Here is a 27,610-nt window from a genome sequence, read left to right on the forward strand (position 1 = left end):
TAAATTCAGAGGTTTTATTCTGTAAAGCACATATGCACATACTCCAAACACAGAAAATTAACCTGGGAGTGAACGCCGGAACAGATCAGCTACTGACCACCGTGCAGAAGGTAAGCGAGACGGGTCTGCAGGCCCTCGCAGCCCCACGGTGCCTGCAAGAGAGCTGGAAACTGGGATGCGGAATCCCCACAGACCGTCAGAGAAAATGCAACCCAAACGCAGGCTCCTAGTGACGAGAAAAACTTACAAATAGAATCAAAACTGATTCAAGTCATACGGTGAAAAGACAAAAGGAGAAAGGAAAGAGATCAATATGATCTGAAACGACCACGGAGAGCTGCTGGCCCTGACTGGGCCTCCCGTCCAAGACGCCTGAGAACGCCCAGGGCTCCCACGCGGGGTCACTCGCAATGGCACCTGGGCCCTGCTGGGACGCTCTTCTGAGCCCGAGGTCCCCCGGCAAGAGGCGGCGGAGGACCAGGCCTCATCTGCAAGCGCCCGGATGTGACAGGACTCCGGACGTCCCAGAGCCCACGGGAGCCTCTTCGGTGCCTAGACTTCTGCACCAGGCCCACGGCCTCTCCGCGTGCCCGCCCCCCTTCAGACACCTGACAGACCCTGGGTTTCCGTAAGATCTTTGAGAAATTACCTGCCAGAGTGAACGCTGGATTTTAACGTGTGTGTCCTCCCCTCCTGACAAGTCCTACTGTCGAGGCATTTTTGGCACTTCCTTCCCTCCGCCCCTGGCTACAGATTCCAGCCACTCCCTGTCACTGAACAAGGGACCGTGCTGTGCTATTCGCAAGGGCCGGATCGAGCCCGCGCGCCGGGAAACGGACTCTCGTCACCTCCCTCCTTTCAGGGCGCGACGGACCCGCCTCCCGCGACGGACCCGCCTCACTCCGCCTCACTGGGATTTCATGAACTCAGCAGCAGCTTAATCTAAAATCTGTTGCTCTTGGTACTGACGTTTCTAAAGGCCAAGCCAAACGCTCTCTCTCCGTCTCGTCTCGTAAGAGCCTCACAGTCTCTGCAGAGGAAGCCAAATGAGCGGGTCAGCCACGCGTCACGTGAGCAACTCAAAACCCTAGACAGGCAAGTATGATCACTGTGCTTGAGATGCACCGAAAGGAAAAAAAATGGGGGGGATATTGGCATATTCAGTCACGACAGTGACTACTTTAACAATCTTTGTTTAGAGCCCACAACTGTCTTCCACTCGAGAATGCCTGGGACCACGTGTCTGAGGCCAGGCATTTTAGACGTAGCACTGATCTGCAGTTCGGAGCAGACTACAGACCTGACGTTGAGGGAAAGAAGTGCTGACAGTCACGTCCAAGGTTGTAACTGCCCTTCGCTCCACACCACTGCTTGGGGGAGCACAGAGGTCAGTCACGACGATGTGTTTTGAATGCAAAGAGCTATTACGGAAAACAGTAAGAATACAAGTAACAAGAAAGGACTAGGAAAGACCACGCAAATTTTTTTTTTTTTTTTTACAAGATGGATTAGAAGAAAAAAGAGATAAAGGGTCTGATCATCAAAGTGCCACAGGAAAGAAAAATGCTTTTTGTCTTCCTCAGACACGGCGGATCAGAGCGGCCTTCCTTCCAGTTCCACAGGCACCATGACGTGCCCGGATCTACCAGCTGCCACTTCCTTCCGAAGACACGTTCACTGCGGAGACAGAGATGCAAAAACAGAAGGAAGAAAACCCACTCCCTCTTCAAGGAAGACAAGAAACTCCTGCACAACTATTGGGCTGAACCAGCTTTCTCTTTCCAAACTGCCGTCAGCATTCCAGCAAACAGAACAGCTGATTTCTACTCTAGAGCCATTCACTTCATTTTTAAGCTCTTCTGAGTGAGGACGCTGCTTTAACTCTGATAATGGAGGAAAGGGCCAAGAGAGGAGAAGACAGTGGGAGATTCTGTGCCAACTCGCCCCACACAAGACCAGGTTCCTCACCGTCTGTATGGAAAATGAAACTTAGATCTTTACCAAGTAGGTGATTTTTCAATAGTTAACTTTTCACTCAAGATGAAAGCACAAGTCTGTCCTAACTAGAGTAGTATTAAAATGTGACTATTTTACTTTTCTTTTCAAAGGAAAAAAAAAAAACAAAACAAGAAATAAGAAAGACAGGCATGTTTCCTTGCAAGCAAAACGGAGAAAAAGGGATTATTGTTGTCACCATGATTATTAAGCCACAGACACGTAAAATCCACAAAATGGATTGGTGGCTTTGGAAATGCAGTATCACATCGAAGGTGCAGACGGTTTCGAACATTCTGTACATACGGGCTGAGACAGGACCGAAGCAAACCTCAACCCCGCCAGCCATGAAACGGCCGCGACCGCGGGGAAGACGGCCCGGTCCGCTCCGCCGCAGCCAGCCGCCCGTCCTCCCCGGCGGCGCAGGCGCATCCCACCAAGTCCGCGGTGGGGCTGAAGGCTTTCGGCTGCACCCAGTGCGAAGCACGTGCATCATCGGACCAATTTCTGAATAGATTTTATAAATATATACAAATCAGTTACAGGCACTTGAAATGTCTTTGGCTGGAATAACCCAACATTGCGAGATAATATATTCACAGAGTGTCCAGGCCCAGGCTGGGTTCAGCAGGCAATGATTATGGTTCTCTCAGTCTCTCTCAGAGAACGGGCAGTTGTGGGGTTAGGCATCGGCCAAAGCCACCTGAAAGAGAACACGATGAGCCCGCCACACAGCAGAGCCCGCAGAACTCAGTCCCACCGGCGCCCTCACCGGTGATCCAGACCCTTTATCAACCAAACACCGGGAGCTACATGGCAGGCATCTAGCGGGCAGAGGAATGACTAACTCCCTAGGGAAAAAAGATCTCACTCAGCAGGGCATGAACAGCGACCCGAAAGTCTCCGCTGCGAGCGGCCGATCCAGCAGAACCCCCTGCCGAGACAGAGGTCGCAGTTTTGTGACCGCGGTCAGGATTCTGCGAGGCGGCTCCTCCAGCTGACAGAAGCAGACAGGAAGCAGCCCTGCCAGGGTCTGCTGCCCGCCCCCCCACCCCCCGCCCGCCCGGGGCTCTGAGAACAGTTCCCAGTTCCCAGCCATGCAGTGGGTGTGCGGCTGGGGGCAGACCACTACAGATACACACAGGACCTAAGCTCTCTGCAGGAGACGAGCCGCCAGCCACAGAGGGAATCAGGACCACGCGGGACGTTCAGTCTGCAGAGACCCCAGCAACAGTGCTGGGCCACACCCGTCCACCGCTCACCTTCTCGGGACAGAAGTCGGGATTGCTCTGACGCAACTTGCTGGGTCTGCCTTTGATGACCGCGTAGCAAAACATGGTTATCACCATCACGAAGAGGAAGTAGCTGGTGTGCATGAGATGCAAATTTATTAATGAACGGTCGTCCTGAATAAAGAGAACAAGCCAGAAACATCGCACTGAGTTGCTGGAAGACGTCTCTGCTAGGATTCTGGAAATGGGTTCATAACCTCCAGACTCCCCTCAACTTGAATTCTTAACTGGAAGGAGAGAGGGTTCTGTTCCTCTTCTAAACTATTAAAACCGGGTTTAAGTAAAGACGCTGTTCCTGGGGCCACCCACTTCTTCCTAAGGCAGCCCCTGCCCTGGCTTCTGCACTCCCACACTGCCCAGGACCCTGCCCCAGGACCCCCGTCCCCAGGAAGCCCCAGAGACCCAGGGGCTCTAACCCTTCCCCTTCTCCTCCGCCCCTTCCTCTGACAGCCCAAGCCTGTCTTCCCCAATCCTCCCTACGCTCCCGCCAAGAAGGCCTCTCCCCACGGGCGGCTTCCTTCGGTCTTTTCTCACTTTCCAAGTCCTTGATTCAGTCTCCTCTGACCTCCCGCACGCGGTCACCGTCGCCAGGCCTGCCAGGTGCCGCACGCCGGCCCTGCTCCCACCCCTTTTCCTTCACACAAGCGCGCACACACGCACGCACCTCCAGGCCTCGAAACATCAGCCTTGGGCCCTTGGGCTCCAGCCCACAAACGCTCATGGGTTGGGCAGACCCGTCTCCCTCACGCACTGCTGTGCAAGGCCCTACAGCCCAAACGCACACAGTCCGAAAGCCTCGGCGAGGCACCGACGTGTCTTCCAGCCCCCGGCCCCTGCCCGGTGCCCAGTCTGGCTCTGTTGCTCAGTCCCGCAGCCCCAGCCCACCAACTGCTACAGCTCGACAGAAGAAAGAGAAAAGAATCAGGCCAGAAGAAGTCTAGCTACCATATACCGACAGGAAGAAAAGTGCGGACACTTAGAAAAATCCGTGCAGTCCGTTAAAAGCGGGTTCAAGGCTGGGCACGAGGCCGAACCAACCCCAGCAGGCGGGTTACAGCCTTGTTAGGTAAAACCCTACCAGCCCTCGGTATCTCGCCAAAGACTCTTCTCCTCCAATTTACTTCCACCTTTCTGAATTTCACACGATTTACTATTCATGTTCACACCAACCCAATACTCCCGGAGTGACCGCGGGAGTGAGCAGACGGTACACGTGTCCCTGGAACACGACGGCCGTGTGACAAACGTAACCGCTGGTGACCAAAGCAGAAAATGAAAAACAGACGCAGAGCGTCCTTAACCAACAGGGTGGCAGCTCCACCCGGGCCCCCGCTACCACCCCTAGTCTCCTGGCCCAGCTGGAAATCCAGAAGGGGAAGGGCTAAGCGCACTCAAGGAGGTAGAGGGCCTAGGTGACTGTCCCCAGATGCAGGCAGACACACAGACACACAACTTCTCTCACTTACGTCTGGAACAATAACTGTAAGCTTGGGATTCAAAGCGTGATAGACTTTTCCAATGGCCCCCTTGTAACACCAGAAAGGGTTGTAATCCTGAGCATATTTTGTGTTGGCGTCTCTCGCGGTCGTGAAGATCTTGTACCAGAGTGTGGCGTTGCTGTACGTGTCGGGAACACAGTGTGGTGGCTGTCTGCGGGGAAGAGAGCGCAAGACAAGGCTCAGCGGCCTGATGCCCTCACCCGGGCCTCCCCCACGGCCCAGGCACCACACTGAGCATGGCGTCCCGTGTGGAGAAGAGAAAGAAGCAACATACATTTCTTTAAGATGAAGACCCTTACGTTCTTTTTAGCTTACAGGTTTTTTTTTTTTTTAATTTAACGAACACCTAACGGACTAAGAAACAGGCAAGTCTGTTTGTTAAGTCTGCTTGTTAAGATTTCTGGCTTCACAAGTCAACCAACCATGGTTCTCTTCCCTGTGATGTAGCCAAAGAGAGGCCTGGCCCTTTTAGGCCCATTTTTGTAAATTAACTAAATTCTCAGTCACAACTGAAAGTTTTATACACAAACTTCTCCGACAGCAAGTAACACTCACCTGATCTTGTCCTACAAACCTCCAACTATCTAAAACAGGTAGATCCCAGAGTAATTATTTTTTGAGAGCGCGAGCGAGCGAGCGAGAGAGTGCGTGCACGTGCGTAGGGGACAGGCAGAGGGAGACGCTCAAGCAGACTCGATGCCCAGCGCAGAGCCCGACGTGAGGCTCCACCTCACGACCCCGAGATCATGACCTGAGCCGAAATCACGTCAGATGTCAACTGACTGAACCACCCAGGCGCCCCCTGAGTAATTCTTCTTCTTTAAAAAGAATTCCTCTACATTGCAGGTTAATAAAAATAATTAAATAAAAAACCAGAATTCATCTTAGAATTCTCTTAAATAGGCTACATCTTACGCATTTCATGTACTTACAGATCATTATCTCCATTATAAAGAGGCAAAAAAACCCCCAAACCTTAAAACTTATCCACGGTGACATGACAGCTGCTCAAAACAGATGAGGCACAAGTTTCAGCAACAGACACTGTTTCGCAGAAAGATTCGTTTATGCTCCCGGTCGCAATGACTAAAGCTTCATCTTTCTGGAGGCTTCCTCCTAAGTCCTGCTGGTGACACATCAGCTCCTACTAACTCGGTGTGACACGCTTGCACCGACAGGACAGGCGGCCCAGCACGGTAAGCAGAGCGGATGCTTTCAGTCCCTGCTCAAGCATCACTCACTCTCCAATCCTCAATGCCGAGTTCTACCTTAGGATCCCAAACTCAACTCAAATAACCCTTCAGATGAGCCTGCCGGGACAGCCGTGTCTAGTCGTTTACCGCAAGCTTCCCCAGAACCTGCCCAAGCGCCCCAGTCCCACTCCTGGTCAACGGGGCTTCTGGCGCGCAGCCACGGGGTTCCGGAAAACACTTACACGGTGACGGGGAACACCCCAGGGTTGGCTGTGAGGGTCATGCACGTGGTGAACACCACCTGCTCGCAGTGACCGTGAAGGGCACAGTCGTCCGAACTCCAAGCTGTAGGCAGGGTAAAGGTAATGTTGATCTCCTCGTGGGCTTCCCGGCCTACGAAAGAGAAATGGGGGTAGGGGGCAGCGAGGGAGAGCGTTGGTAAATCAAGGCAGGAACTCATCTATGCATTATGCTCTGGGATTCCAAGGAATCCTGGAATCAAACTCACCCAGGAATCCCCAATCCGCCCAGAGAAGCGAGACATCTGCCTGTGCGGGATTTCAGGAACTAGAGCTTGGAGCCAGACTGCGAGGCCTGCTCACCCGGGGGAGCCCGCGTGTGGCAAACGGAAAGGAGCCACTGTTAGCCAGGGCCCAGAGATGCCAGGCAACAAGGGCCCCCAGTGCCCAAGGTAGAAAGTTGGGGGCGGGCTGAGTTACTACCTCCGCTGTTCTAGCACCTGTACGGCACTCGTGCCATTTCCAAATCGCTGTTAGATGTATCACTCCACATAAAACACACGCCATCCCACAAACATGACCAGAGAAGCGTTACTGCTCCCTTCCACATGTGAGCAGACCAAGGATCCGGGGGTCTACCAGACTTCAGGAAGGTTGGGAACTGATAAGGGATAAAGAAGCTTCAACGAAAACCAAGGTCTAGTACCGCAGCAGCAGGAGACGGTCCACCCACTCCCAGAGTCACCTTCCCGAACTCCTGTGGGAACAGCTCTCAGCCGGAAGAGCCAGCAGAGGTCGGCCAGGCACTCCCAAGTTCCTCCAAGGACGGAGAGGCCCTTGGTAACAAAGAACCAAAGACTATTCTTCTAAGATCTGGGCCTCCGTAGGAAGCCTGTCCTAGTCACTCCAGCTTCTGCTACGTCCTCAACTGTCTCCTGAATCACTTGCAGTCTGTCACGGTCAGAACGCCCCACTGGTCCAAGAGCAGGGCTCAATGTTCTACTGATGGTTATTTTCACTATTTTTTTTTTTTTAAATTCATTTAAGAGAGAGGGAAAGAGTACAAGCAGGGGGAGGGGCGGAGGGAGAGAGAGAGAGAGAAGAGCTCCCTGCTGAGAGGGAAGCCTGGCACTTAGTACAGCACCTCCTTTGTGCCAGGAACTACTGTTACGTGTTTGATAAATATTAACTCATGTTATATTGGTCTCTTCTGTGATCCTAAAATTCCAACAGACAAGACCAGGTCTTGGGCTTTTTCTTGCTCTTCCCAGCAGCTGGCACAGTGCTGAGCTAACGTGGGTGCGCATTCAAAAATTTGTAGACTAGTAACAATATTTGTAGTATGTAGTGAAAACTCTAAGATGAAAAACCTGAATAAAAATTTTGTGTTGTAAAAATTAAAACCGGAGCTCAGCCTTAAAGTGTCCTCTCAGCCGCTGTGTTGAGAGCCTACTGTACACCAAGCACTTTAGGTGAAGACGCAGCAAAAACAGCTCCTTCTTGACTTCATTTAGCTCCAACTCAAGAAAAGAGGACACATGTAAAAACAATAATCTGACGAGTAAAAACCATATACCACTGATACTCTGTCTTAGAAGCTGCTGCCTAAGAAAATCTAAACGGAAAAGGGTGACACTCACATACCTGAAAGTCCAATCTGATGGCCCAGAATGGTCGAGCACAGATGGGTAACATTGCGGGAGTACCCTCCGAAGGGCTTCAGCGGGTCCAAGGTCAGCGTGATGGCCACTGAGATGTTCAGTGGGCCCGCGTCCTCCAGGGCCTGCGGGGACTGGGTGGACGCTCTGGCCTGCCCGCTGGCCACCGTGCTCTCCGGGGTTGTGGTGTCGTTTGTGAGGTGCTTCAGTGTTTCGTTCTCGGATACACACAAGTCCAGATCGTTGAACCGCAGCAGAAACGTATTCCAGTCCTGCGGTGGGAGAAAACAGAGGTGTAAGGAAAGCACTGCCCCTGGCACCCTACAGCCAGGACCCCTGGAGGGGGTCACGGAGCCACAGAGTTAAGCGCTGAAAATAACTACGACAATACAGCCACCAGCCTCTCGCAGTGGCATAACGGTGCTGGTTTTCCAAACCACTCTCACATTCACAATCTAAAATACGAGCTCTTCACTGGCATGAGATACGAAATAAACTAGGAGATTAAACCAGCTTATTCAAGAAAATGCATTAAAAAACAGCATATTATACTTAGAGAAAATGATCTAGCTTGAGAACAAAACTTGAAAAGAAAGCTTGAATGAAAGTAGTAAAACATTAAAAGCATTAATCCAAATTCACTTAGCAGATGTGATTAGTTACTTGTTTTTTCTAAGACTTTTAAGTAATCTCTACACCCAACGTGCAGTTCAGACTCACAGCCCCGAGATCGAGTCACCCACTCCCCTGACAGAACCAGCCCAGTGCACTTTTACATAAGGCTGCCGGGGGTGCCTGGCTGGCTCAGTCAGAAAAGCATGCAACTCCTGGTCTCGGTCAGGGTCGTGAGTTTGAGGTCCATGTTGGGTCCAAAGGTACTTAAATAAATAAAACTAAAAAAATAAATAAATAAAGCTGCCTTAACATAATTTCTGGAAAGGTCAGTTCACCACCGTCAATACCAACACCAGTATGGCCCCCTTGTCACGGCCTTTCAATCATGACCACCTTAAAGCAGAACAACTTAAAAAAGGAGGAGAAAAGATGTTTTCTGGCATCTGTTCACTTCTGTATTGGCAGTTTAAATCATAGGCAGTTTTAAATACATACACAGCTGCTTATGTCATGGTTCAACCGAAACCAACAATAATAAAGTACTTCCTGGGTTCTATTTTAATTTAATTTTCACAAAAAGGCAAAGATAAACTCGGGATGAAAGGGAAGAACACACTAGCCCCAGCTGAGACACTGACTTCCTTCAGGCAACATTAGTCTACAGGAAGCTGTCAGATGTGAGGACTAATCGAGTTATACTTCGATCACTCTAACGAGGAGCAGGGGAGGGGAGGGGAGGGCAGGGCAGGGCGCTGCCGGAGCAATCCTGGAGCGGCCAGCGAGTCTACCTTTAGAGAACCCGGTCCATCAGTCTGCGGCAGCTACGGCGGGTGCATCAAACTACACTCCTCCAAACCTACAGGGTCGACCGACCACTCAAAAACACTGGGGCTGAACAGGAGGAACATTCTAGTACATTCCTTCATATTCCAGACATGAGGGAACTGAGGCCAAGGGCAGCCTTATGGACTCTCAAATTCCACAGTTGACGGCAGAAGCAGGATTAAGTTTTTTGATTCATAGCCCCTAACTTTTCCCATATTTCTAAGATCCTCATTTGAAAATAAAATCATGGGGCGCCTGGGTGGCTCAGTGTGTTAAGCCTCTGCCTTCGGCTCAGGTCACGATCTCAGGTTCCTGGGATCTAGCCCGGCATCGGGCTCCCTGCTTGGTGGGGAGCCTGCTTTCCCTCCTTCTCTCTGCCTGCCTCTCTGCTGTGATCTGTCAAATAAATAAATAAAATCTTAAAAAACAAAAAAAAAGAAAGAAAAGGAAAGGAAAGAAAACCACGAAGTCGATCATGACCACAGTTCTGCACCGCCTTGGCACTGCCTTCCTGCAGACCGCGAGCCCATTCTGGACAGACAGCCAAAGCCAATGTCAGGCACCATTCCGATGACTAAGGACTGATCATCCAGGCTGCCTTAACCACTGGTGCTGGCCAAGTGCTCACCGTGGCCCTGGGCTCTGAGGGAAAGCAATGCCAGGATGCCGCAGAGCCCTGGTTGTGGCTAGAATATTCGTTTTCAGCCCTAATGTGGGCACATGCTATCTGCACGACCTTTAAAGACTCGGGCAGAGTCAGGGCAGAGGGAGAGCTGAACCAGCCTGTACTCTTCTTGGTTAGAAACAGTTTGAAAGGGTTTCCTGGCAGAAATAGCTAACACTTGTCACTTAAACTTTGTGAAAAAGTTCACTTGTGAAGGGGACCCCCCTCCTGCCAAGGTAGTCTAGGATCGAGAGCACTGAGGACAGAGCACAGAGCAAGCCATGCCCCCTGCTACACCGAGGAAGACCCCTCCTTTCCTGCACAGGGCGCACACAAGGCAGGCACAGCCCGATTCCAATCCCGCCCCCGTTCCCGCTCCCACCAAGGCACGCACCCCAGAAGAGAAAGGGTAAGAGAAGGCACCCCATAAGTCTACTATGGCAGGAACTCTTTTGTCCTAAGAGAAACCACAACCACCAGTAATTTACCATACCTTTAATTCAGCATGATTCCTAACGTTGTCAAATACATTTTGTAATAGGTACATTATCATTCAGCTCCATTAAATAAGAACTGTTAACTTTGTGTTGTTTTCTTGGTATATGCAAAAATACATCTTTTAGAACCCAAATTATGAGTATTCAAACCATTATTTGCCTAGATTAAGGTTTAAAGGGCAACACCCTAATAATTTATTTAAACTGACCACAGTGTAAAATCTAGAAGGCCAGTGTGCAGAAAACGAAAGCTCTGCTTAATAAAAACAAATATATTTGGAAATAAGATCCAGCTTTGTATTTCTTCAGTGTCCCTCCTCAAGAAACGGAAAAGCTATCAGTACAGCTACTAAAACTCCGTGATGACACAGGGCCTCAAAAGAACAAATGTTTACAGTTTTTAAAAATAGCAATTAGCTAATTCAAAACTTTAATAATAAATTTGCTGATTTATTAAGTTAATAATAGCAAGCATGTTAGTTCTCTAAGTTCCTGACACACTTTACAATATACTTCCCAAACGCACAGTTCACCGCTGAAGCAGTCTAACTGAAACTGGTAACATCACTTAAATCAACACTGTCTGACTAGATGTATTCCCAGTGAACCACACGGAGACGGAAGACATGCTGGGGAAAACGCTGCTTTCTCACTGCGTTCAAAGGAAAGGTGTGTGGAGAGCCCAAGGCTGCTCCCCTACTGTGGAAGGCCTGGCCAGCCCGAGAGGAAGACTTGGAACGCACGATACCTCCGCCATTTCCGGTGACTTAATCTCCTTGATTTTGAAGAAATAGCCCAAGGTCAGGAAAGCTATCGCCATGGCGCTGACACTGATCATGAAGACCACGAGGGGAGGCCGGCTGCTGATGTACAGCTTCAGGTTCTCCAGGGGGTTGATGCTGAACATTATTCCCATCAGCTCCACCTGAAAGGGACGAATCGTTAGACTCAGGGACCGTCTCGCCCAAAGAAACCCTACGATCCCTGCCGTGGTTTCCTTCTCTGGTGCCTGGCTCTATGTAACAGGATTTATTTTTCCTGTGGGCTCCTCGATGGACTGCTGTGCACTGCAGTCTGGTTTTTTGTTTTTTAAAATTATTTATTTATTTATTTGACATACCGAGATCACAAGTAGGCAGGCAGAGAGAGAGGAGGAAGCAGGCTGAGCAGAGCGCCCGATGCGGGGCTCGATCCCAAGACCCTGAGATCATGACCTGAGCCGAAGGTAGAGGCTTAACCCACTGAGCCACCCAGGTGCCCCGAAATCTTGCCAGTCTTACTCACTGCCCTAGCCCCCTCGTTCCTGGCCCCAGTACAGGAGCTGACACACAACGAGCAAGTCTATACATGAACCGACGACAACACTAAAAAAAGCAACTAAAAAAAAATCTGTAACAGCTTTTAAGTTTGAGAGAAAAATATGCATCAACACGCCCTAAGAACCAACAGCGACCACGTGCAGTAAGCCGGGCTGTGTCCTGCCTCACCCTCACCAAGAGTCCTTTGAGATGTGAAATAATATCCTTCGTGCTCCTCCCAGAGCAACATCCCCACGTGTTTTGTGTCCTTTTACTACACACACACACACACACAATTACTGGCACTGCACACAGAAACTTGTGGAACATGAGACACTGACTATATTCTGACGCTAGTCTCATTCCCATGGTTGGAGCTTTGATCTCTGCAGACCGCGGCTGCCGGACGCACCAGCCACACCGTGTGCAAGTGCGGCTGAGGCCTGGGGTCCTCCCAGTTCCCACACCAGGCCCTGCAGCTCGCACAGGAGGGGCCCTGGGCCACAGGGCAGGCCCCTCGGCCACCGGACCGGGTCACGCCACACAGCTCTCCAAGGAGTCCCACCAGCAACAGAAGGGCTCAGTCTACTCCCTGACATTAGGACCAACACTCCACACTCTGAAGCAAGCTTACTCACTGGGACCACCAGTAAGATCGCTGCGAAATGTTATCTCATCGTTTTGTTTTAATTTTTATTTTTGCGAGAGAGCAGGCGCGTGAGCAGGAGCGGGGCAGAGGGAGAAGCAGACTCGGCCGAGCAGGGAGCCCAGGGCAGGACCCTGGGATCGTGACCGGGGCCGAAGGCAGAGGCTTCCCGACTGAGCCCAGGCGCCCTCCTCACTATTTCAATTGCGTCTCCCTCAGACTGACCATCTCCACTGCTTTCTCAGCCATTTAAAGAAATCGCCATTTCTTAGCCATTATTTTCCTCTTCAAGTCTTAGAGCTTCTTCCTAGGGAAACTGTCTCAGTCTTTTGGCTACTTATCAGCCTTTCGTCCATTTCTCATTAAAGCTCAGGAGTTTTTATATTCTGGAGCCTAAGCCATTTCCAGTTTTTTATGTTACACATAACGTAATGTATACATATGTTATGTATATGTTACATAAATACGTATCTATACATATGTTACTTATACATTATACTTGATGACGTCTGTGGACTTCCTTTAATACAGTTTATGGTACCTTTTACCATATGAAAGGTTCTTGTATTTTTTCAACAACTCTCTTGATATATAATTTACATATAATTCACCCACTTAACATGCACAAATCAACTCACAAACCTGGGCAACCTTCACTATAATCAATTTTCAAACATTTTCATCGTCTCATAAAGAAACCCCCCACGCTTTAGGAGTTACTCCCCATGCCCCCCGGCCCTAAGACAGCCACTAACACAGCTGGTCTCTACAGATGTGCCCAGTCCAAACGCTGCACAGGAATGGACTTGCAGCACGTGGCCCTTGGCGACCGGCTGCTCTCCCCTAGCACGGTGTGTCCGGGTTGGTCCGTGATGTCGCATGTATCAGTACTCCCTCCCTTTTTGTTGCTCCAAATACTCCACTGTATGAAATACTTTATTCACGTATTTTGCACGTCCACGCGTCAGCTGACAGACGTCTGTTTCTACCTTTCATCCACTGAGTCAGGCTGCTACGAACATGCATGTGTCGTTTATTGTATGGACACAGGTGTCCACTTCTCCTGGCTGCTGTCTGTCCTACATACCCCAAGAGTGGCACTGCTGGGTCATGTGGTAACCACAGGTTTAACTTTCTGAGAATCTGCCGGGCTGTTTTCCAAAGCAACTGCCCCACTCCGCATCCGCACCGCCAGATAGTGAGTGCTTTTCCCCACCGCATCACCCACGCTCATCACTGCCTTGTTCATTACTGCCACCTCAATGGGTGTGCAGACCACCGTGCTGTGGTCTGCATTTCCGTGATAGCTACGAGTTCTTGATTCTAATGTATTTATCCCCCCTTTCCTTTTATGATGATGTGTATGCGTACGTTATTTAATTCTCTTTCATTATTTTTCTCTTCAAGTCTTAGAGTTTGACTTTTAGTCTCTTATCGACTTGGAATTGATTTGAGATTCCAGAATTTAGTAGGCTTCTCATTTAATCTTTTTCGATATAGGAGGCCAATTACCCACTATCATTCACTGAAGATGGTTTTATACTGAACATGGATTTCCCATGGATTTGGAAGGCTACCTCTCATACACATGAAGCTCCCAGATGAATGTGGGTTTGTCTCTAGGCTTTTCTAATGTCCCATCATGGTGTCTGCATCTCCCCACCTTGGTACCGTTTGAAATCTTGCCATCTAATACAAGAATTCTAACATTTTACTTTTATTCAAAATCGTCTGAGCTCTTCTTGGCCCTTTACTCTGCTGTATGAATTTTAGGTCCTACCTATAAAGTTCTCAGGAAAATCTAGTTGAGTTTTAAACTGAAACTGTACCAAACAGACTACTAATTTGGGGAAGAAATGACATCTTTATAACACTGAGGTCCCTAGTCTCTGAACAGAATCTGTCTTAATTTACTTGGGTTCATTTATCTTTTTCTATAATTTTTTAAAACTTCTTATGTACCTTATTAGATTCAAAAAATACTGATTTATGCAGGTATCATTGACAGCATCTCCTAAAAATTACGTTTCTTACTGCTGATGTGTATAAAAGCAACAGGCTTTGGTTGCTTCCAGACACACCGCTGAAATCTTTTAAATTCTAACTAGGTTCTTTGTAGCTTTCCCTGGGTTTTGTGTAGACAGTCACATTGCAAACTAGTGAATATTTCTTCCTTTCCAGACCCTATTTATTTTTCTTAAACTTTGACTAAAATCTTCAGTGAAATGATGAAGAGAAGTGGCAACAGTCGATTCCTGCCTTTAAAGAGAATGCTTCTAAGTGTTTCAGTATTAACTACCGTGTATGTTAAAGGTTTCTGAAAGAAACCCCTTGCCAGGTTAAGAAAGTACTCCTCCGGGGCACCTGGATGGCTCAGTGGGTTAAAGTCTCTGCCTTCGGCTCAGGTCATGATCTCAGGGTCCTGGGATCGAGTCCCACATCGGGCTCTCTGCTCAGCAGGGAGCCTGCTTCCTCCTCTCTCTCTGCCTGCCTCTCTGCCTACTTGTGATCTCTGTCAAATAAATAAATAAAATCTTTAAAAAAGAAAGAAAGAAAGAAAGTACTCCTCCAATTCAAGCACGCAAACAGACTTTCCTTACAAATAGGAGTTACATTTTAATGATCGCTTTCTCTGCAACTTCTTATCAACTTTTTCTCTTTGATCTGTCGACATCGACTATACGCTGACATTCTCATGCTAACTCATATTTGCGTTCCTTGGATAAACTTAACATGACTGTGATTTTTTAAAACTACATGACTGGTTTATGTCTGCCATATTTTATCTGGACCTTTTAATTTCTATTCGTGAGAGATAAGAAAACGATCAGCCGTGATCACGCTCTCCTTGACTAGTAGGACCAAGTCATCCCAGTATCATGAAATTAAATGAATTATCTGCACATGCATTTTCAAACTGTGTATGAGTCTGTGGGTAAGATATGTGTAAGATATGAGTTTTTATTTCTAAGAACTTAACAGAACTTGACCCCCCCCCAAAAAAATACTCCTTCTTTACCTAAATCATGGTCATGGCCTCACCACGACCACCAACCAAACCCACTAGCTAATCCTGTAGCTCTTCTTTCCGAAATCTCTTTCAGGCTCACCCATTTCCCCCACCTTCATGTGAAGAGGTATCAGCCCTCCACAACTCTAAGAGCTTGACATCCACGAGCCCAGTGAGCATCTTTATACTTACACATTCCACATGTCCAAAACTGAACTCATCTGCCTTCCTGCCAATAAGATTCTTCCCCCTGTATTCCCCACCTCAATCCATAACTCTGGAAAACAAGCCAGACTGCCTGTGCCTTCCCCACTATATCCAATCAACTGCTAAGTGCTAAAAGATTCTATTTCTTTACCATCTCTTACTTCCTCTTCCTCTCCACACTCCTGCCCTTAGTTCAGGCCCTTATCACCTTTCTCTTGTAGCTATTACTAAGCGTCTCAACCGGCTCTGCCTATACCAGTCACATCATCCATCCTCCACATGCTGCGAGAGTGTCTTCTCCAAATGTCAATCTAGTTGTGTTACTGCTGAACTCTCGCAGCGCTCCAACAGCCAAGGGATGAAGTCCAAGCTCCTTAGAACGGCAAGCCACCGTGAGCTAGGTCTCATCTACCTCAACGGTCTAACTGCTTATAATTCTTGGAACACATTAGACAATACTATAGCTAGATGGGGAAGCGGGGGCGGGGATAGATGAAACAGGGGACGGAAATTAAGGAGTACACGTGTCATGATGTGTATTAGGGAAGTGGTGAATCACTATACCACACACCTGAAACTAATTTAACACTGGGTGCTAACTAACTAGAATTTAAATAAAAACTTTTTAAAAAATTGGGCTCATTAAAATTATTTCTGCTCTATGAAACACACTGTTGAAAGAATGAGAAGACAAGCACAGACTAGGAGAAAATACTGCAAAAGACATATCTGTTACCCAAAATATACAAAGAACGCTTAAAAAACAGCACAATTTAAAAATTAGCCCAAAATAGTTATAGTAATAAGATGTTAAATAAATAAATAAATAAATATTAGCTCTTGACAGCTCAATAAAGAAGATTTACAGATGGTGAATAAGTACACAAAGAGATGCCCCACATCGTAGGTCATCAGAACATACAAATTAAAACAACAATGAAATATCACTACACCTGCTAGAATGGCCAAAACCCAGAACACTGACAACACCAAATGCTGACGAGGATGTGGAGCAACAGGAACTCCCATTCAGTGCTGACAGGAGTACAAAATGGTAACAGCCACTCTGGAAGACAGTTTGGTGTTTTCTTACGAAACTAAAACATACTCTTTTTTCCCCCCAATATATTATTTATTTGTCAGAAAGAGAGAGAGAGAGAAAGCGCAGACAAGCAGGGGGAGCAGCAGGCACAGAAGCAGGCTCCCTGCTGAGCAAGGAGCCCAATGCGGGACATAATCCCAGGACACCTGATCACAACCTGAGCCGAAGGCAGAGGCTTCACCGACTGAGCCACCCAGGCGTCCCAATTAAAACCTACTCTTACCCATAAGGTCCAGCAACTACACTGCTTGGTATTTGCCCACAGGAGTTTAAAACTTACGTCCACATGGGGATGCTAGGGTGGCTCAGTCAGTTAAGGGTTGGTTCCTGATTTCAGCTCAGGCCACGATCTCCGGTCCATGAGACTGAGCCCCACGTCAGGCTCTGTGCTGGGCACACAGCCTGCTTGGGATTCTCTCCCCCTCTCACCCCTTAAAAAACGAAACAAAACAAAAACTTCTGTCCACACAAAAATCTGCACTTGGATCTTTATAGGCACATTATCCATAACAGCCACAATTTGGAAGCAACCCAGATACCTTTCAGTAGGTGAATGGATAAACTGTGGTATATCCAGATAATGGAATATATTATTTGGAACTAAAAAAAGAGCTATTCAGCCGTGAAAGGCGAGGGGGAAACGTAAATGCATATGACTACATGAAAGAAGCCCATCCGAAAGGCCACTTACAGGATGACCCCAACTATATGACCTTCTACAAAAGGCACAACAATGGAGCCAATAAGAAGACCGGAGGCTGCGGTGGGTGGGAAGCAGAGCACAGAGGCTCTGCAGGGCAGTGAAAACACCACATGACACTATCAGGTGGACACGGGTCATTATAAATTTGTCCAGGGCACCTGGGTGGCTCAGTGGGTTAAAGCCTCTGCCTTTGGCTCAGGTTATGATCCCAGGGTCCTGGGATTGAGCCCCGCATTGGGCTCTCTGCTTGGCGGGGAACCTGCTTCTTCCTCCCTCTCTGCCTGCTGTAAAATAAATTTAAAAAAAAAAAAAACAAAAAAAACAACTTAAAATAAATAATAAATAAATAAATAGATTTGTCCAAACCCCTAGAACATACAACACCAAACACAAGTGCTAATGTAAACTGCACTCTGGATACTAGTGACAGGTCCACAGAGGAGGTTCACCAATTGTAACAAATGTGTCACCTGTGAGGAGGCGGGGGATGGAGGGTGCTGACAATGGAGGAAGCCGTGCACCTGTGCGGACAGACTGGTTTCTGTACCTTCCTCTCAATTTTGCTGTGAACCTAAAACTGCTTTTAAAAACTTGAGTATTTTAGGAAAAAAACCCCAAAACTTGAGTATTTTTAAAAAGATAAAAATCTAGAAATGGCATTACTTAGGTTAAGAGTCATAAGATTCCGAAACAAAAACATCAATAATAACTTAGAATTCGGTAAATTTAAAGTTGGAAGTCTCTTATATATGCTTATAAAGTTTATTAAGAAAGAGAACAAAATCTGAATCATATATAAACGTAAGCACCTGAAACTACAATTATGAAACATCTAGAAAAATAGAAAAATCTAAAATAAGCTTTTAGAGAAAACTGAGTCATTAAAACCGTGTCACACCAGAATGTAAACACTCAGATAAATATCAGCATAAACACCTAAAAATTAACAAACATCAACATAGCTAATTTAATTAGAGAAAGTTCCAGAGGAGGCCAACTATGTTTACTTAAAAGTACAGTTTTTCATTGTTTATTTGTTTGTTTTCTTTCTAGAGAGCGCGTGTGAGATCGAGACGGGGAAGGAGCAGAAAGGAAGAGAGTCCCAAGCAGGCCCCACGGCCGGCACGGAGCCCTACAACGCGGGGCTCGGCCTCACAACCCTGAGATCATGATCGGGGCTGAAATCAAGAGTCAGACACTTGACCAACTGAACCACCCAGGTGCCTCAAGCTTTTAAAAAATTTTTTAAAAAAACAATGAAAAGTCTAAATACTTCACAAACTTAAAATTCCTTTCCTACAAGCATTTTCAAATACAAATTTAACAAAAGCTAAACAAATTTATTTCTTTGCCCCAAAAATGACAAGAACATTTCTGTAACCTTCATCATAGTAAGTGTCACTAATTAAAGAGTAAGTTAAGCTCTGTACAGGGATAGGAAAAGTAGATCAGAGGGAAAGCACACTATCCGGCCCCTCCCCTCAACCCACCCCAACTTCAATTAGGGACTTTCACAAAGATAAAGAGAGAAACCGCCAGGGCTTGTGATGCTGCCTCTTGGCAAAGTCTAGGCATTTCAGGTACCAGAACACAGCCCAAAGGCAATTTTACAAGCACGTGATTCAAGTCCACTGGCAAAGCACCTAGAGCTGGGAGATGAGTTCACTGCCAACACTAACACCTCAGGTGGCAATTTAAGTAGACAAAGGCTAAGATTACTGCGGAGTTACCTCAAGCAACCTTCAAGTTAGGAGAAACAACGGTCACTTTAAAAAGGGAGAAAAAGGGCTGTTAATCTCCCTAGAGACCAGCTTGGCCACACAGATCAACAGCATTAAAGCCTAGCACACTCCCACCTCTGCTATGTGACTTCTGAAAACTTCACCTGAGAAAATACTCCTCGCTGAAACCAAAGATTTAACTAACACAGCTCCCTCAGGAGCGTTTAAAATGGAGAAAGAAAGAAAGAAAGAAAAGGAAAGAAAGGGAAGGAGAAAAAGAAAAACCAGGTACCCACCAGCAGGGCAACAGCTACAGGATCTACTCCCAGCAGAAACACCACGGTCCTCAGACAGCCAGGACCTACAGTGACACAGAGCGAGGCTCAGCAGGTTTAAGGACGAGCGTGTGGGTGCGCCTAAGCCCCCACAGGGGGTGAAAAGACAGCCACCCGCAAACTGTAAACAGTGCTGGTTCTCTCTAGCTGGTGAGATTACATACATCTTCTTTTAAAAAAATTTCCAAATGAGGGGCGCCTGAGTGGCTCAACTCCTGGTTTCAGCTCAGGTCCTGACGTCAGGTCGTGAAATCGAGCCCCGCACTGGGCTCCCGGCTCAGTGGGAAATCTACTGGATCTTCTCTGTCCCTCTCCTCTTCCTGCTCAGGCACAACGCACTCTCACATAAAAGATTTTCCATAGTGAGTATGTATTCTCTTTGTAATAATTTCTAACAATAAAATTTATATATATAATCCCCAATAGATCCTGCTGCTCTCATGGCCAAAACAAAAACTTTATTAAATCTTTTTTTTTTTAAGATTTTTATTTATTTATTTGATGGACAGAGATCACAAGTAGGCAGAGAGGCAGGCAGAGAGAGGGGGGGAAGCAGGCTCCCTGCTGAGCAGAGAGCCCGTTGTGGGGCTTGATCCCAGGACCCTGAGATCATGACCTGAGCCGAAGGCAGCGGCTTAACCCACTGAGCCACCCAGGCGCCCCAAACTTTATTAAATCTTAATTCTATTCACTTTGTCCATTAATAAAGGTGATGGGGTGCCTGGGTGGCGCTGTTGGTTGAGAGCCCAACTCTTTTTTTTTTTTTTTAAAGATTTTATTTATTTCTTTGACAGAGATCACAAGTAGGCAGAGAGAGGGGGGGAAGCAGGCTCCCTCCTGAGCAGAGAGCCTGATGCGGGGCTTGAACCCAGGACCCTGGGATCATGACCTGAGCCGAAGGCAGAGGCTTTAACCCACTGAGCCACCCAGGCACCCCGAGAGTCAAACTCTTAGTCTCAACTCAGGTCATGATCTCAGGGTCGTGTGGGACTGAGCCCTGAGTCAGGCTCTGAGCTGGGTGCAGAGGCTGCTTGAGAGTCTCTGTCCCTGTCCCTCTGCCCCTCCCACTCATGCTCTTTCTCTCTAAAATAAATAATTCTTTAAAAAATGATAAAGGTGATTAAAAAAAATAACATACCTTTTTTATACCAAACTAGAACAAAAATAAATAAAAAACAGGATGGTCCTCTAGTATGTCCTGGTGCTAAAGAAAGGCAAAGCTTAACTCGCAGTGATCTGTACACAGAGGGATCTGTAAGAAACCAAAAATAAAATAAGAATACTTAGGTGAGGGGCACCTGGGTGGCTCAGTGGGTTAAAGCCTTTGCCTTCGGCTCAGGTCATGATCCCAGGGTCCTGGGATCGAGTCCCGCATCAGGCTCTCTGCTCAGGAGGGAGCCTGCTTCCTCCTCTCTCTTTCTCTGCCTGCCTCTCTGCTTACTAGTGATCTCTGTCGGTCAATTAAGTAAATAAATAAATCTTTTAAAAAAATAAATATATAAAAAAAAACCAACAAAATACTTAGGTGAGGTTCCTCTAGACCACCCACTAACGTGTGTGCCTGGGGCAGGTGGTGCCTTAGAGGTCCTCCCGACAAGCGTGGGCCCCTCCCCAGGGCATGGAGGGGAGCGGGTGACATGAGCAGAGAGGCCCCCAGGATGGTAAGGTGTCCTGCAAGGCAGGAGCAAAGAGCGTCAAGAAGGAAGCGGCTCTGAGAAGTGTGAAAGTAGGAGGAGTAAGAAAAGAAAGGACATGAGTCTCTCCGCTGGAGACGTGCTTAGCTGAACCTGAGCTTGCGTAATCCTGCACCTGGCAAGATCACTGGTGACCTTTAAAACCACTCTGGCGGAGGGAAATCAAACAGGATGAGGAGACAGGCCACAGGTGCACAGCAGCGCTTCACGGGAAAGGACAAGCGACAGAGTCAGGAGAAGGGAGGAAATGGACAGAAAGGAGCTACTCCAGCGAGAGGGCTGCCCAAGGGACCAGGAGCCGCGGCTGAAACACGCAATCTGCATCTGGGCTTAGCATCTTTATTAGAAAGAAAAGAAACGAACACTGATTATGTCAGATAACGAGCCCTTCCACAGGGTGTCCCTCTCGCCAAGTACATCACAGAGCGACTTGCTCAAGTTTAAAACTGCAATCTAAAACCAGAACTTAGATCTGCTAAACCACTACCTGTGACCCAATCAAAAAGCTCACTTTACGTGAAAAAAAACGCTGTTCACCTTAAACCAGGTTTTCGGCCTCAAGCTAAATGGGAAATTCCTTAGATCTCCCCTATAAACTCAAGTCCTTTTCTAAGTTTGGACGAGACGGGGAGGTGGGGCCGGGGTCGGGGCCAAAGCGACATCGTGGGGGAGGCTTGGAGAGCCCGTTCTGCGTGCCCACCCCAGGACACCCTGCTCTTGGGCCAGGGGAAGAGCCGCAACTCACCGGGATGTGGGAGAGAGGCCCGCTCCGAGTGTAAGGACTGAAGCGGCATTTCTCAAATATCCTGCGCCCACCAAAGAGCACTCGCGGACAGGACCCCAGATCGTGCAACACCTGGCAGAGCCGCAGGCACTTGCTGGCGTCCAAGAAACCCTGGGCGGTCTTGAGCGCCCAGCTACCATCCTCACTCTGCTCCAAGAGTAGCTGCAGCTCAGCCTCCACCCCAAGCTCATGGCCCGGCCTCTGCACAAGGCAGACACGCTCATTCCCAGCTTCCCGTGAAGTTTGCGGACCGATCTCCCACCGCCGCTCCAAACAGCCACCCACCGAAGCCCTCTACTGAGCTAAGCCACGGCTACCTGGAGCCGACCGGGTCCAACCTCATCCGCGGTCACCAAATCAGCTCATCCTCCTGGACAGACACAGCCGCCCCCCCAGTGACCACTGCCAGCCCTTCCTGAGTCTCTCCCTCCCACAGTCACTGTCTAGCAGGTCCCGCCTTGGAACCTCGCTCGCGAGCAGCTGCTCCCCTCCCCAGACACTGCCTCCTTTAGCCAAACGAAAGCCGCATACCCTGCTGTGTTGACTCTCCTTCTCGTGATGTTTCTGCACTGCCCCACCCCCGACAGGCACCGCCTGACACAGAGCAGGTGCTTAACGTAACATTGAACACGGCTGCCCACTTTTCACGTGAGTGGCACACGGTTCCAGGAGTCCTGCACATACTGTGTATGTGCCCTACAACATCTGTATTGCACAGAAGAGGAAATTACGGCCTAAGTCAGTCGGCTAACTTACCCAAGGTCATACAATAGGAAATGAACCAAGACTCCAATCCAGTCCACCTCCAGAGCCAGCGCACTAACCAGTAAGCGCAGTGCAGCCTCCCAGGAGATGTTCCGGATTTGGATCAAGAGTCAAGCCTAGTCAACCCCCATCAAATGAGGTAAAAACCGAGGGTACACATAAAACTTTGCAGTTCAGACATCAGGAGCGATACAAGCAAGAGCCCTCTCACTAAGGGGATATGAGGAAGGCAGAAGCCAGACTACCAAGGGTTAAGGAGAGTGTCCTGTCTAACCGCGACCTACAGCACACCCTGTGTCAGACACCGCGCCAAGTGCTCTACTCACATTGTACTTCTTAATCCTGCAACAATGCTAAGTAGATCCTACCATCCTGATTGTACAGAAGGGGAAACTGAGTCAAAAGAGGTTAAGTAATTTGTGCAAGGTAATAAGTGGCAGAGATAGACTCTGATTAAATTCATCCGAGCCCAAAAGCTGTGCCACAATACGAGGGTTGATAAGTAGGTTTCAAGTCCAACATCAAGTTGGAAAGAAATAAATTTTTTTACAAGCCACAGATATATAAAATGTTTTTACTCGTGGAATTCAAAAAGCACAAAACCAACTTTTCTGAAGTTTAAAATGGTGAACTTACTTTCCATCTCTATAAACAAGGCAATTCATGTCTCAAAATGTTCATCCATTAGCGTACAAAGCAAAGATGAGTAGAATTTTGTCCATGGTTTGTTTCTCAAGCTAATATAATTCAGTGTAGAAAAAACTTCCACCATAACCAGAAGTTTAAATGATCAAAAGAGAAATTACAACAGAAAGCATAAAGTTTTAGTTGCTAAATGTGCATTTTAGGCAATACCAGTACTCAAAGACAAAAAGGAAAGGAACAACACAGGCTGATATAATTACGTTTGTAAGCAGACTTACTTTCAAAATTCAGACTCAGGCTGTACTTACTCACTTATAATTAATGAACGCATGGTTCCACTCTCCAAGTCATAACGTAAAATCACTGTAACCTCCAACATGCCCCTGTCCCTTTTTTATAAAATTAATTCACCATAGTTCCAAAACAGAAAATAATTTATCTTTGTTCTTTAATATTTTTAAACTGCTGACCATCTTAAAAACCAAATTAAAAGTATCCCCACATTAAAGTTTAATGACTTGGGAGTTTAATTAACAGATATTAAAAAAATAAATCACGAGTGACGACAAGATTAAATGAACACTAAACATTCAATGTGAAATTATACTGTAACATCCAAATTCAGTATAACAAGTGGGAGATGCCATGAAAACAGCACTTTTAACCAACGAGCATAAAAGACCAACTGGCAAATGACTGTACTTTGCAGACTGTCATCACCAAAGGCTTCTGTAGTCCCCAGGACCGCACTGAGATCTGTAATCATACAAACTACAAACCTCTGGTCAAATTTATTCAATCTGTACCAGGGAAAGATAATTTAAAGATTTCCATATTTATTAAAATAAATCCAACATGGAAAATCAATTTGCTAAAAACTCTCTTTCCTCCATTTCCTTTTTTTTATCACTATGATACTGTGCTCGGTTTATTTTTTTCAACTCGGTTTATTTTTTTCAAGTTAATTTAAATTCCAGTTAGTTAACAGATAGTAATACTGGTTTTAGGTGTACAATTTAGTGATTCAACACTCACATACATTGCCAAGCGCTCATGGAAAACAGCGCCCTCCTCAGTCCCTACCACCTTTTTCACCCCTGCACTCGCTCACGTCCCCTCTGGTACCCATCAGTTTGTTCCCCATAACTGAGAATATGTTCCTTGGTTTGCCTCTCTTTTTTCCCCTATGATCACCTGTTTTGTTTCTTAAACTCCACAGATCATTTTTAATATTAATTGTAGTGTCATAGTAAGATACTTTTAAAAACCCTCTTACATGGCAACAGAATTCCGCAGCACACTACTGACAAAAAAACCACGCAGATTGTCCGTCCCTGGACTAATGTCATGCTGCGGCCCCTGTTAAAACCACTCTTTTTCAGGTGCTCATCTGTAACGAGGAAGCACAGCAGTGGGTAGAAAGGGACCAGTCGTCTAAAAGCATTAAGAAGTCAACAGAGTGCAGTCCTGAGCAGCGCTCAAAGAAAGGATAAGGCTGCAGTCAGGGAGGTCCTGAGACTGGTTACAATGATGCGAGGCAATGACAGGGCAACCTCCTTGAAGGATACTGGGTCAGAGAAACAGCACGTCTGGGAAGTGAACTGATGTCAGTGAAAATACTGGGGAACCGGCGGAAAAGCGTGAAAATACTGGGGAACCGGCAGAAAAGCTCCGTCCATCACCCGGCTGCAGCCAGAGCCGCAGAGACCACACCAGGGCTGGGTTCTCGCAAACTAAACACAGGCGCAGAAACAACGTGCAGACACCAAATCTAATTTCCTGATTGCTAATACCAGACAGAAATCACCATCAGCATCTTTTTCATTGTCCTTAAAATAAGTCAAGCACCGCTTTGTGTCACTGGCGGCATAAAAGAACAAAAGAAACCCACCCCATGAAAACAATTCTTTAGAACCCAGAAATCTACCAGAAACCAGACTGGGTAGCCTCAGCTTTTTTTGTCTTAGAAAAGCATTTAACTGGAGCACTTGGGTGGCTGAGTCAGTTAAGTGCCCAACTCTTGATTTAAACTCAGGTCATGATCTCAGGGTCCTGGGATGGTGCCTGGAGTTGGGCCCCACGCTCAGCGGGGAGTCTGCATGAGGACTCTCTCCCTCTCCCCTTCCTAAATAAATCCTAAAGAAGCAGAAGGGGAGAAGAATTTAACCCTTTTTAAAAAAAAAAAGATTTTATTATTTATTTGAGAGAGAGAGAGAGAGCAAGAGAAGAGGGAGAGTCAGAGGGAGAAGCAGACTCCCTGCCAAGCAGGGAGTCTGATGCAGGACTCGATCCTGGGGCTCCAGCATCATGACCTGAGCTGAGGGTAGTTGCTTAACTAACTGACCACCCAGGCACCGGAGGAGCATTTAACCCTTAACGGAGTTCCGAGGCCAATGACTGCAGGACCCCACTGTCCAGCTACCTAGTCTGGGTGCTGTTCCATTAACCGGCCTTTGCTTTTTCATTTCACGGGTTAATTCTGAAAGACCCAAATGCTCCAGACCCCCTGAGGTCCACCTTAAAAGCCACTTTCTTTATGACACTTAAGCATAACACAGCCACATGGCCACTGCGGCCTGCCACTTCTTCCCGCTCTCTCTAAGCATGTTCCCTGCGGGCAGAACTATCTGCAGGTCTGGTCTCTCTTCCCTGCAGCAGCGGCGGCCGCAGCCCAAACAGAGGGTGTTCCCTCAGCATTTGGGGATCTCAGACCCCAGGCGTGGGTGGCGGCCCCCACTTCCAGTGCCCCGCAACGAGGCCACAGCCATTCTTCCCACACCTCTACTGGGAAGTCCACACTATGCTAGAGAGAAAGCAGGCTTGGGGTCACGAAGTACGTCTCTGCTGCACAACAGGTCCCTCTCCTTTTCCCACACGGGGGAAGGGGAAGGTGCCCAAGCGGCTGCACACAGACAGCTCCCACGTGCTCCGACCCCGAGGGGACCGGAGGGCTCGGGCACCAACCGACTTACGGCACATTCGTCATCCAACCATCCCGGGCCGGCGCTGGATTCCCTCCACCTGCTCCCACCGCGGCTCACCTTCCAGGCAGGCGCGCAGCAGCTCGGGAGGGGCCGCCGTCTTTGGGCTCCGGGGCGGGCCGCGCGGAAGCCCCCGGCCGGCACCGAGGGCGCGGCCCGCCGCTGACAACCCCGGCGCAGGCCCCGGGCCCCGACCGCTGCCCCTCGCCAGCTGACCCGGCGCCGGTGCTCACAGGCTCGAAGCGGCCCAGCAGGCGCGGGGGTACCGCTCACGGCGCTGACCCCGAGAAACGGAACTCCGCGCCTCCAGGCCCCCCGCGGCCGCCCCCGAGTTCATCGAAGTGCGCGTGAAGCCGGCCACCCGCCGCCCCGGGGCAGCCACCGAGCCCGCGCGCGCTGCCGGCGCTCCGTTCCCGCACCCGCGCGTCCCCTCCCGTCCGCCCTCGCGGACGCTACTGCGCGGAGCCAGCGGGTCGCCGGCACGACCCCACGGGCACGACCCGGCCACCCGCAGCGCCCGCGCCGAGTCCAAACTGTCCAGGCCTCGGGCGCGGCGGGGAGGCCCCGCGGGCAGCCCTGCTCCGGGGGCGGGTGTCAGCCGGCGGCGGGGATCAGGCCCAGGCCGGCGGCGCAGGCCGGACCCTGCGGGGCGGAGCGACCCCACCGCGACCCGGGCGGCGGCTGCGGCCCCGAGAGGCTGCGGGGACACCCGACCGGCAGGTCCGCTCCCGAGCGGCGCGGTCCCCACTCGGCCCCGCGCTCGGCCCCGGCGACCCCGACCCCGGCCCCGCGCCCGGCCCCGGCGCCCCCCCCTCGGCCCCGCGCTCGGCCCCGGCGACCCCCACTCGGCCCCGCGCTCGGCCCCGGCGACCCCGACCCCGGCCCCGCGCTCGGCCCCCGCGACCCCGGCCCCGGCCCGCCGGCCCCCGCTCACCCCGCCCCGGTGGGCAGCGGCGCGCCCCGGGCCCAGCCGGGCCAGCTGGTCGGCGGACGCCCGCGGCCGCTCAGAGCTCACAGGCGGCGGCGCGCGGCGGGCCCGGGGCCGCTCGGCACCATCCTCCCCGCCGCGCCGGGGGCGGCGTCGGGCTCCGCGGGGCCCAGGCGAGGCCCAGAGGCCAGTCCGGCTCACGCCGTGGCGACACAGACTCGTCCCCGGGTCCGGCAGCGGTTTCCGGGTAGAAAAAAACGCCACCGCCAACGCCGCCGTGACCTCCGACACCGGGCGTCCGACGGCGGCTCGGC

At 49.2% G+C, this 27,610-nt stretch overlaps 1 protein-coding gene across 2 annotated transcripts; it reads right to left on the minus strand.

The window, feature by feature from the left end:
* On the minus strand, positions 1–27,587 carry TMEM248 (transmembrane protein 248). 2 transcript variants are annotated; one of them, XM_059414750.1, is made up of 7 exons: positions 27,303–27,587; positions 11,226–11,402; positions 7,863–8,148; positions 6,222–6,372; positions 4,754–4,937; positions 3,258–3,401; positions 1–2,698 (listed from the first exon to the last, which is right to left on the minus strand). In XM_059414750.1, exons 2-7 carry the CDS (start codon positions 11,391–11,393, stop codon positions 2,678–2,680), a joined length of 954 nt encoding a protein of 317 aa, XP_059270733.1. In that variant the 5' UTR covers positions 11,394–11,402; positions 27,303–27,587; the 3' UTR covers positions 1–2,677. The 2 variants fall into 2 exon arrangements, with proteins under 2 accessions (XP_059270733.1, XP_059270734.1); XM_059414751.1 differs by lacking the exon at positions 27,303–27,587 and adding an exon at positions 19,461–19,525.
* Positions 27,588–27,610: the final 23 nt, after the last annotated feature.

The sequence above is a fragment of the Mustela nigripes genome, chromosome 11 (genome assembly GCF_022355385.1).
Source record: "Mustela nigripes isolate SB6536 chromosome 11, MUSNIG.SB6536, whole genome shotgun sequence".
Lineage (NCBI taxonomy): Eukaryota > Metazoa > Chordata > Mammalia > Carnivora > Mustelidae > Mustela > Mustela nigripes.

Bases quoted from the DNA above. Each gene is read 5' to 3' on its own strand.
- TMEM248 (XM_059414750.1), bottom strand. From the start codon at position 11,393: ATGGGAATAATGTTCAGCATCAACCCCCTGGAGAACCTGAAGCTGTAC. The intron at 4,938-6,221 runs GTAAGTGTTTTC...TCTTCCCCGCAG, and splicing joins GGGGTGTTCCCCGTCACCGT to ACAGCCACCACACTGTGTTC. The intron at 3,402-4,753 runs GTAAGTGAGAGA...CTCTTTATTCAG, and splicing joins TTACAGTTATTGTTCCAGAC to GACGACCGTTCATTAATAAA.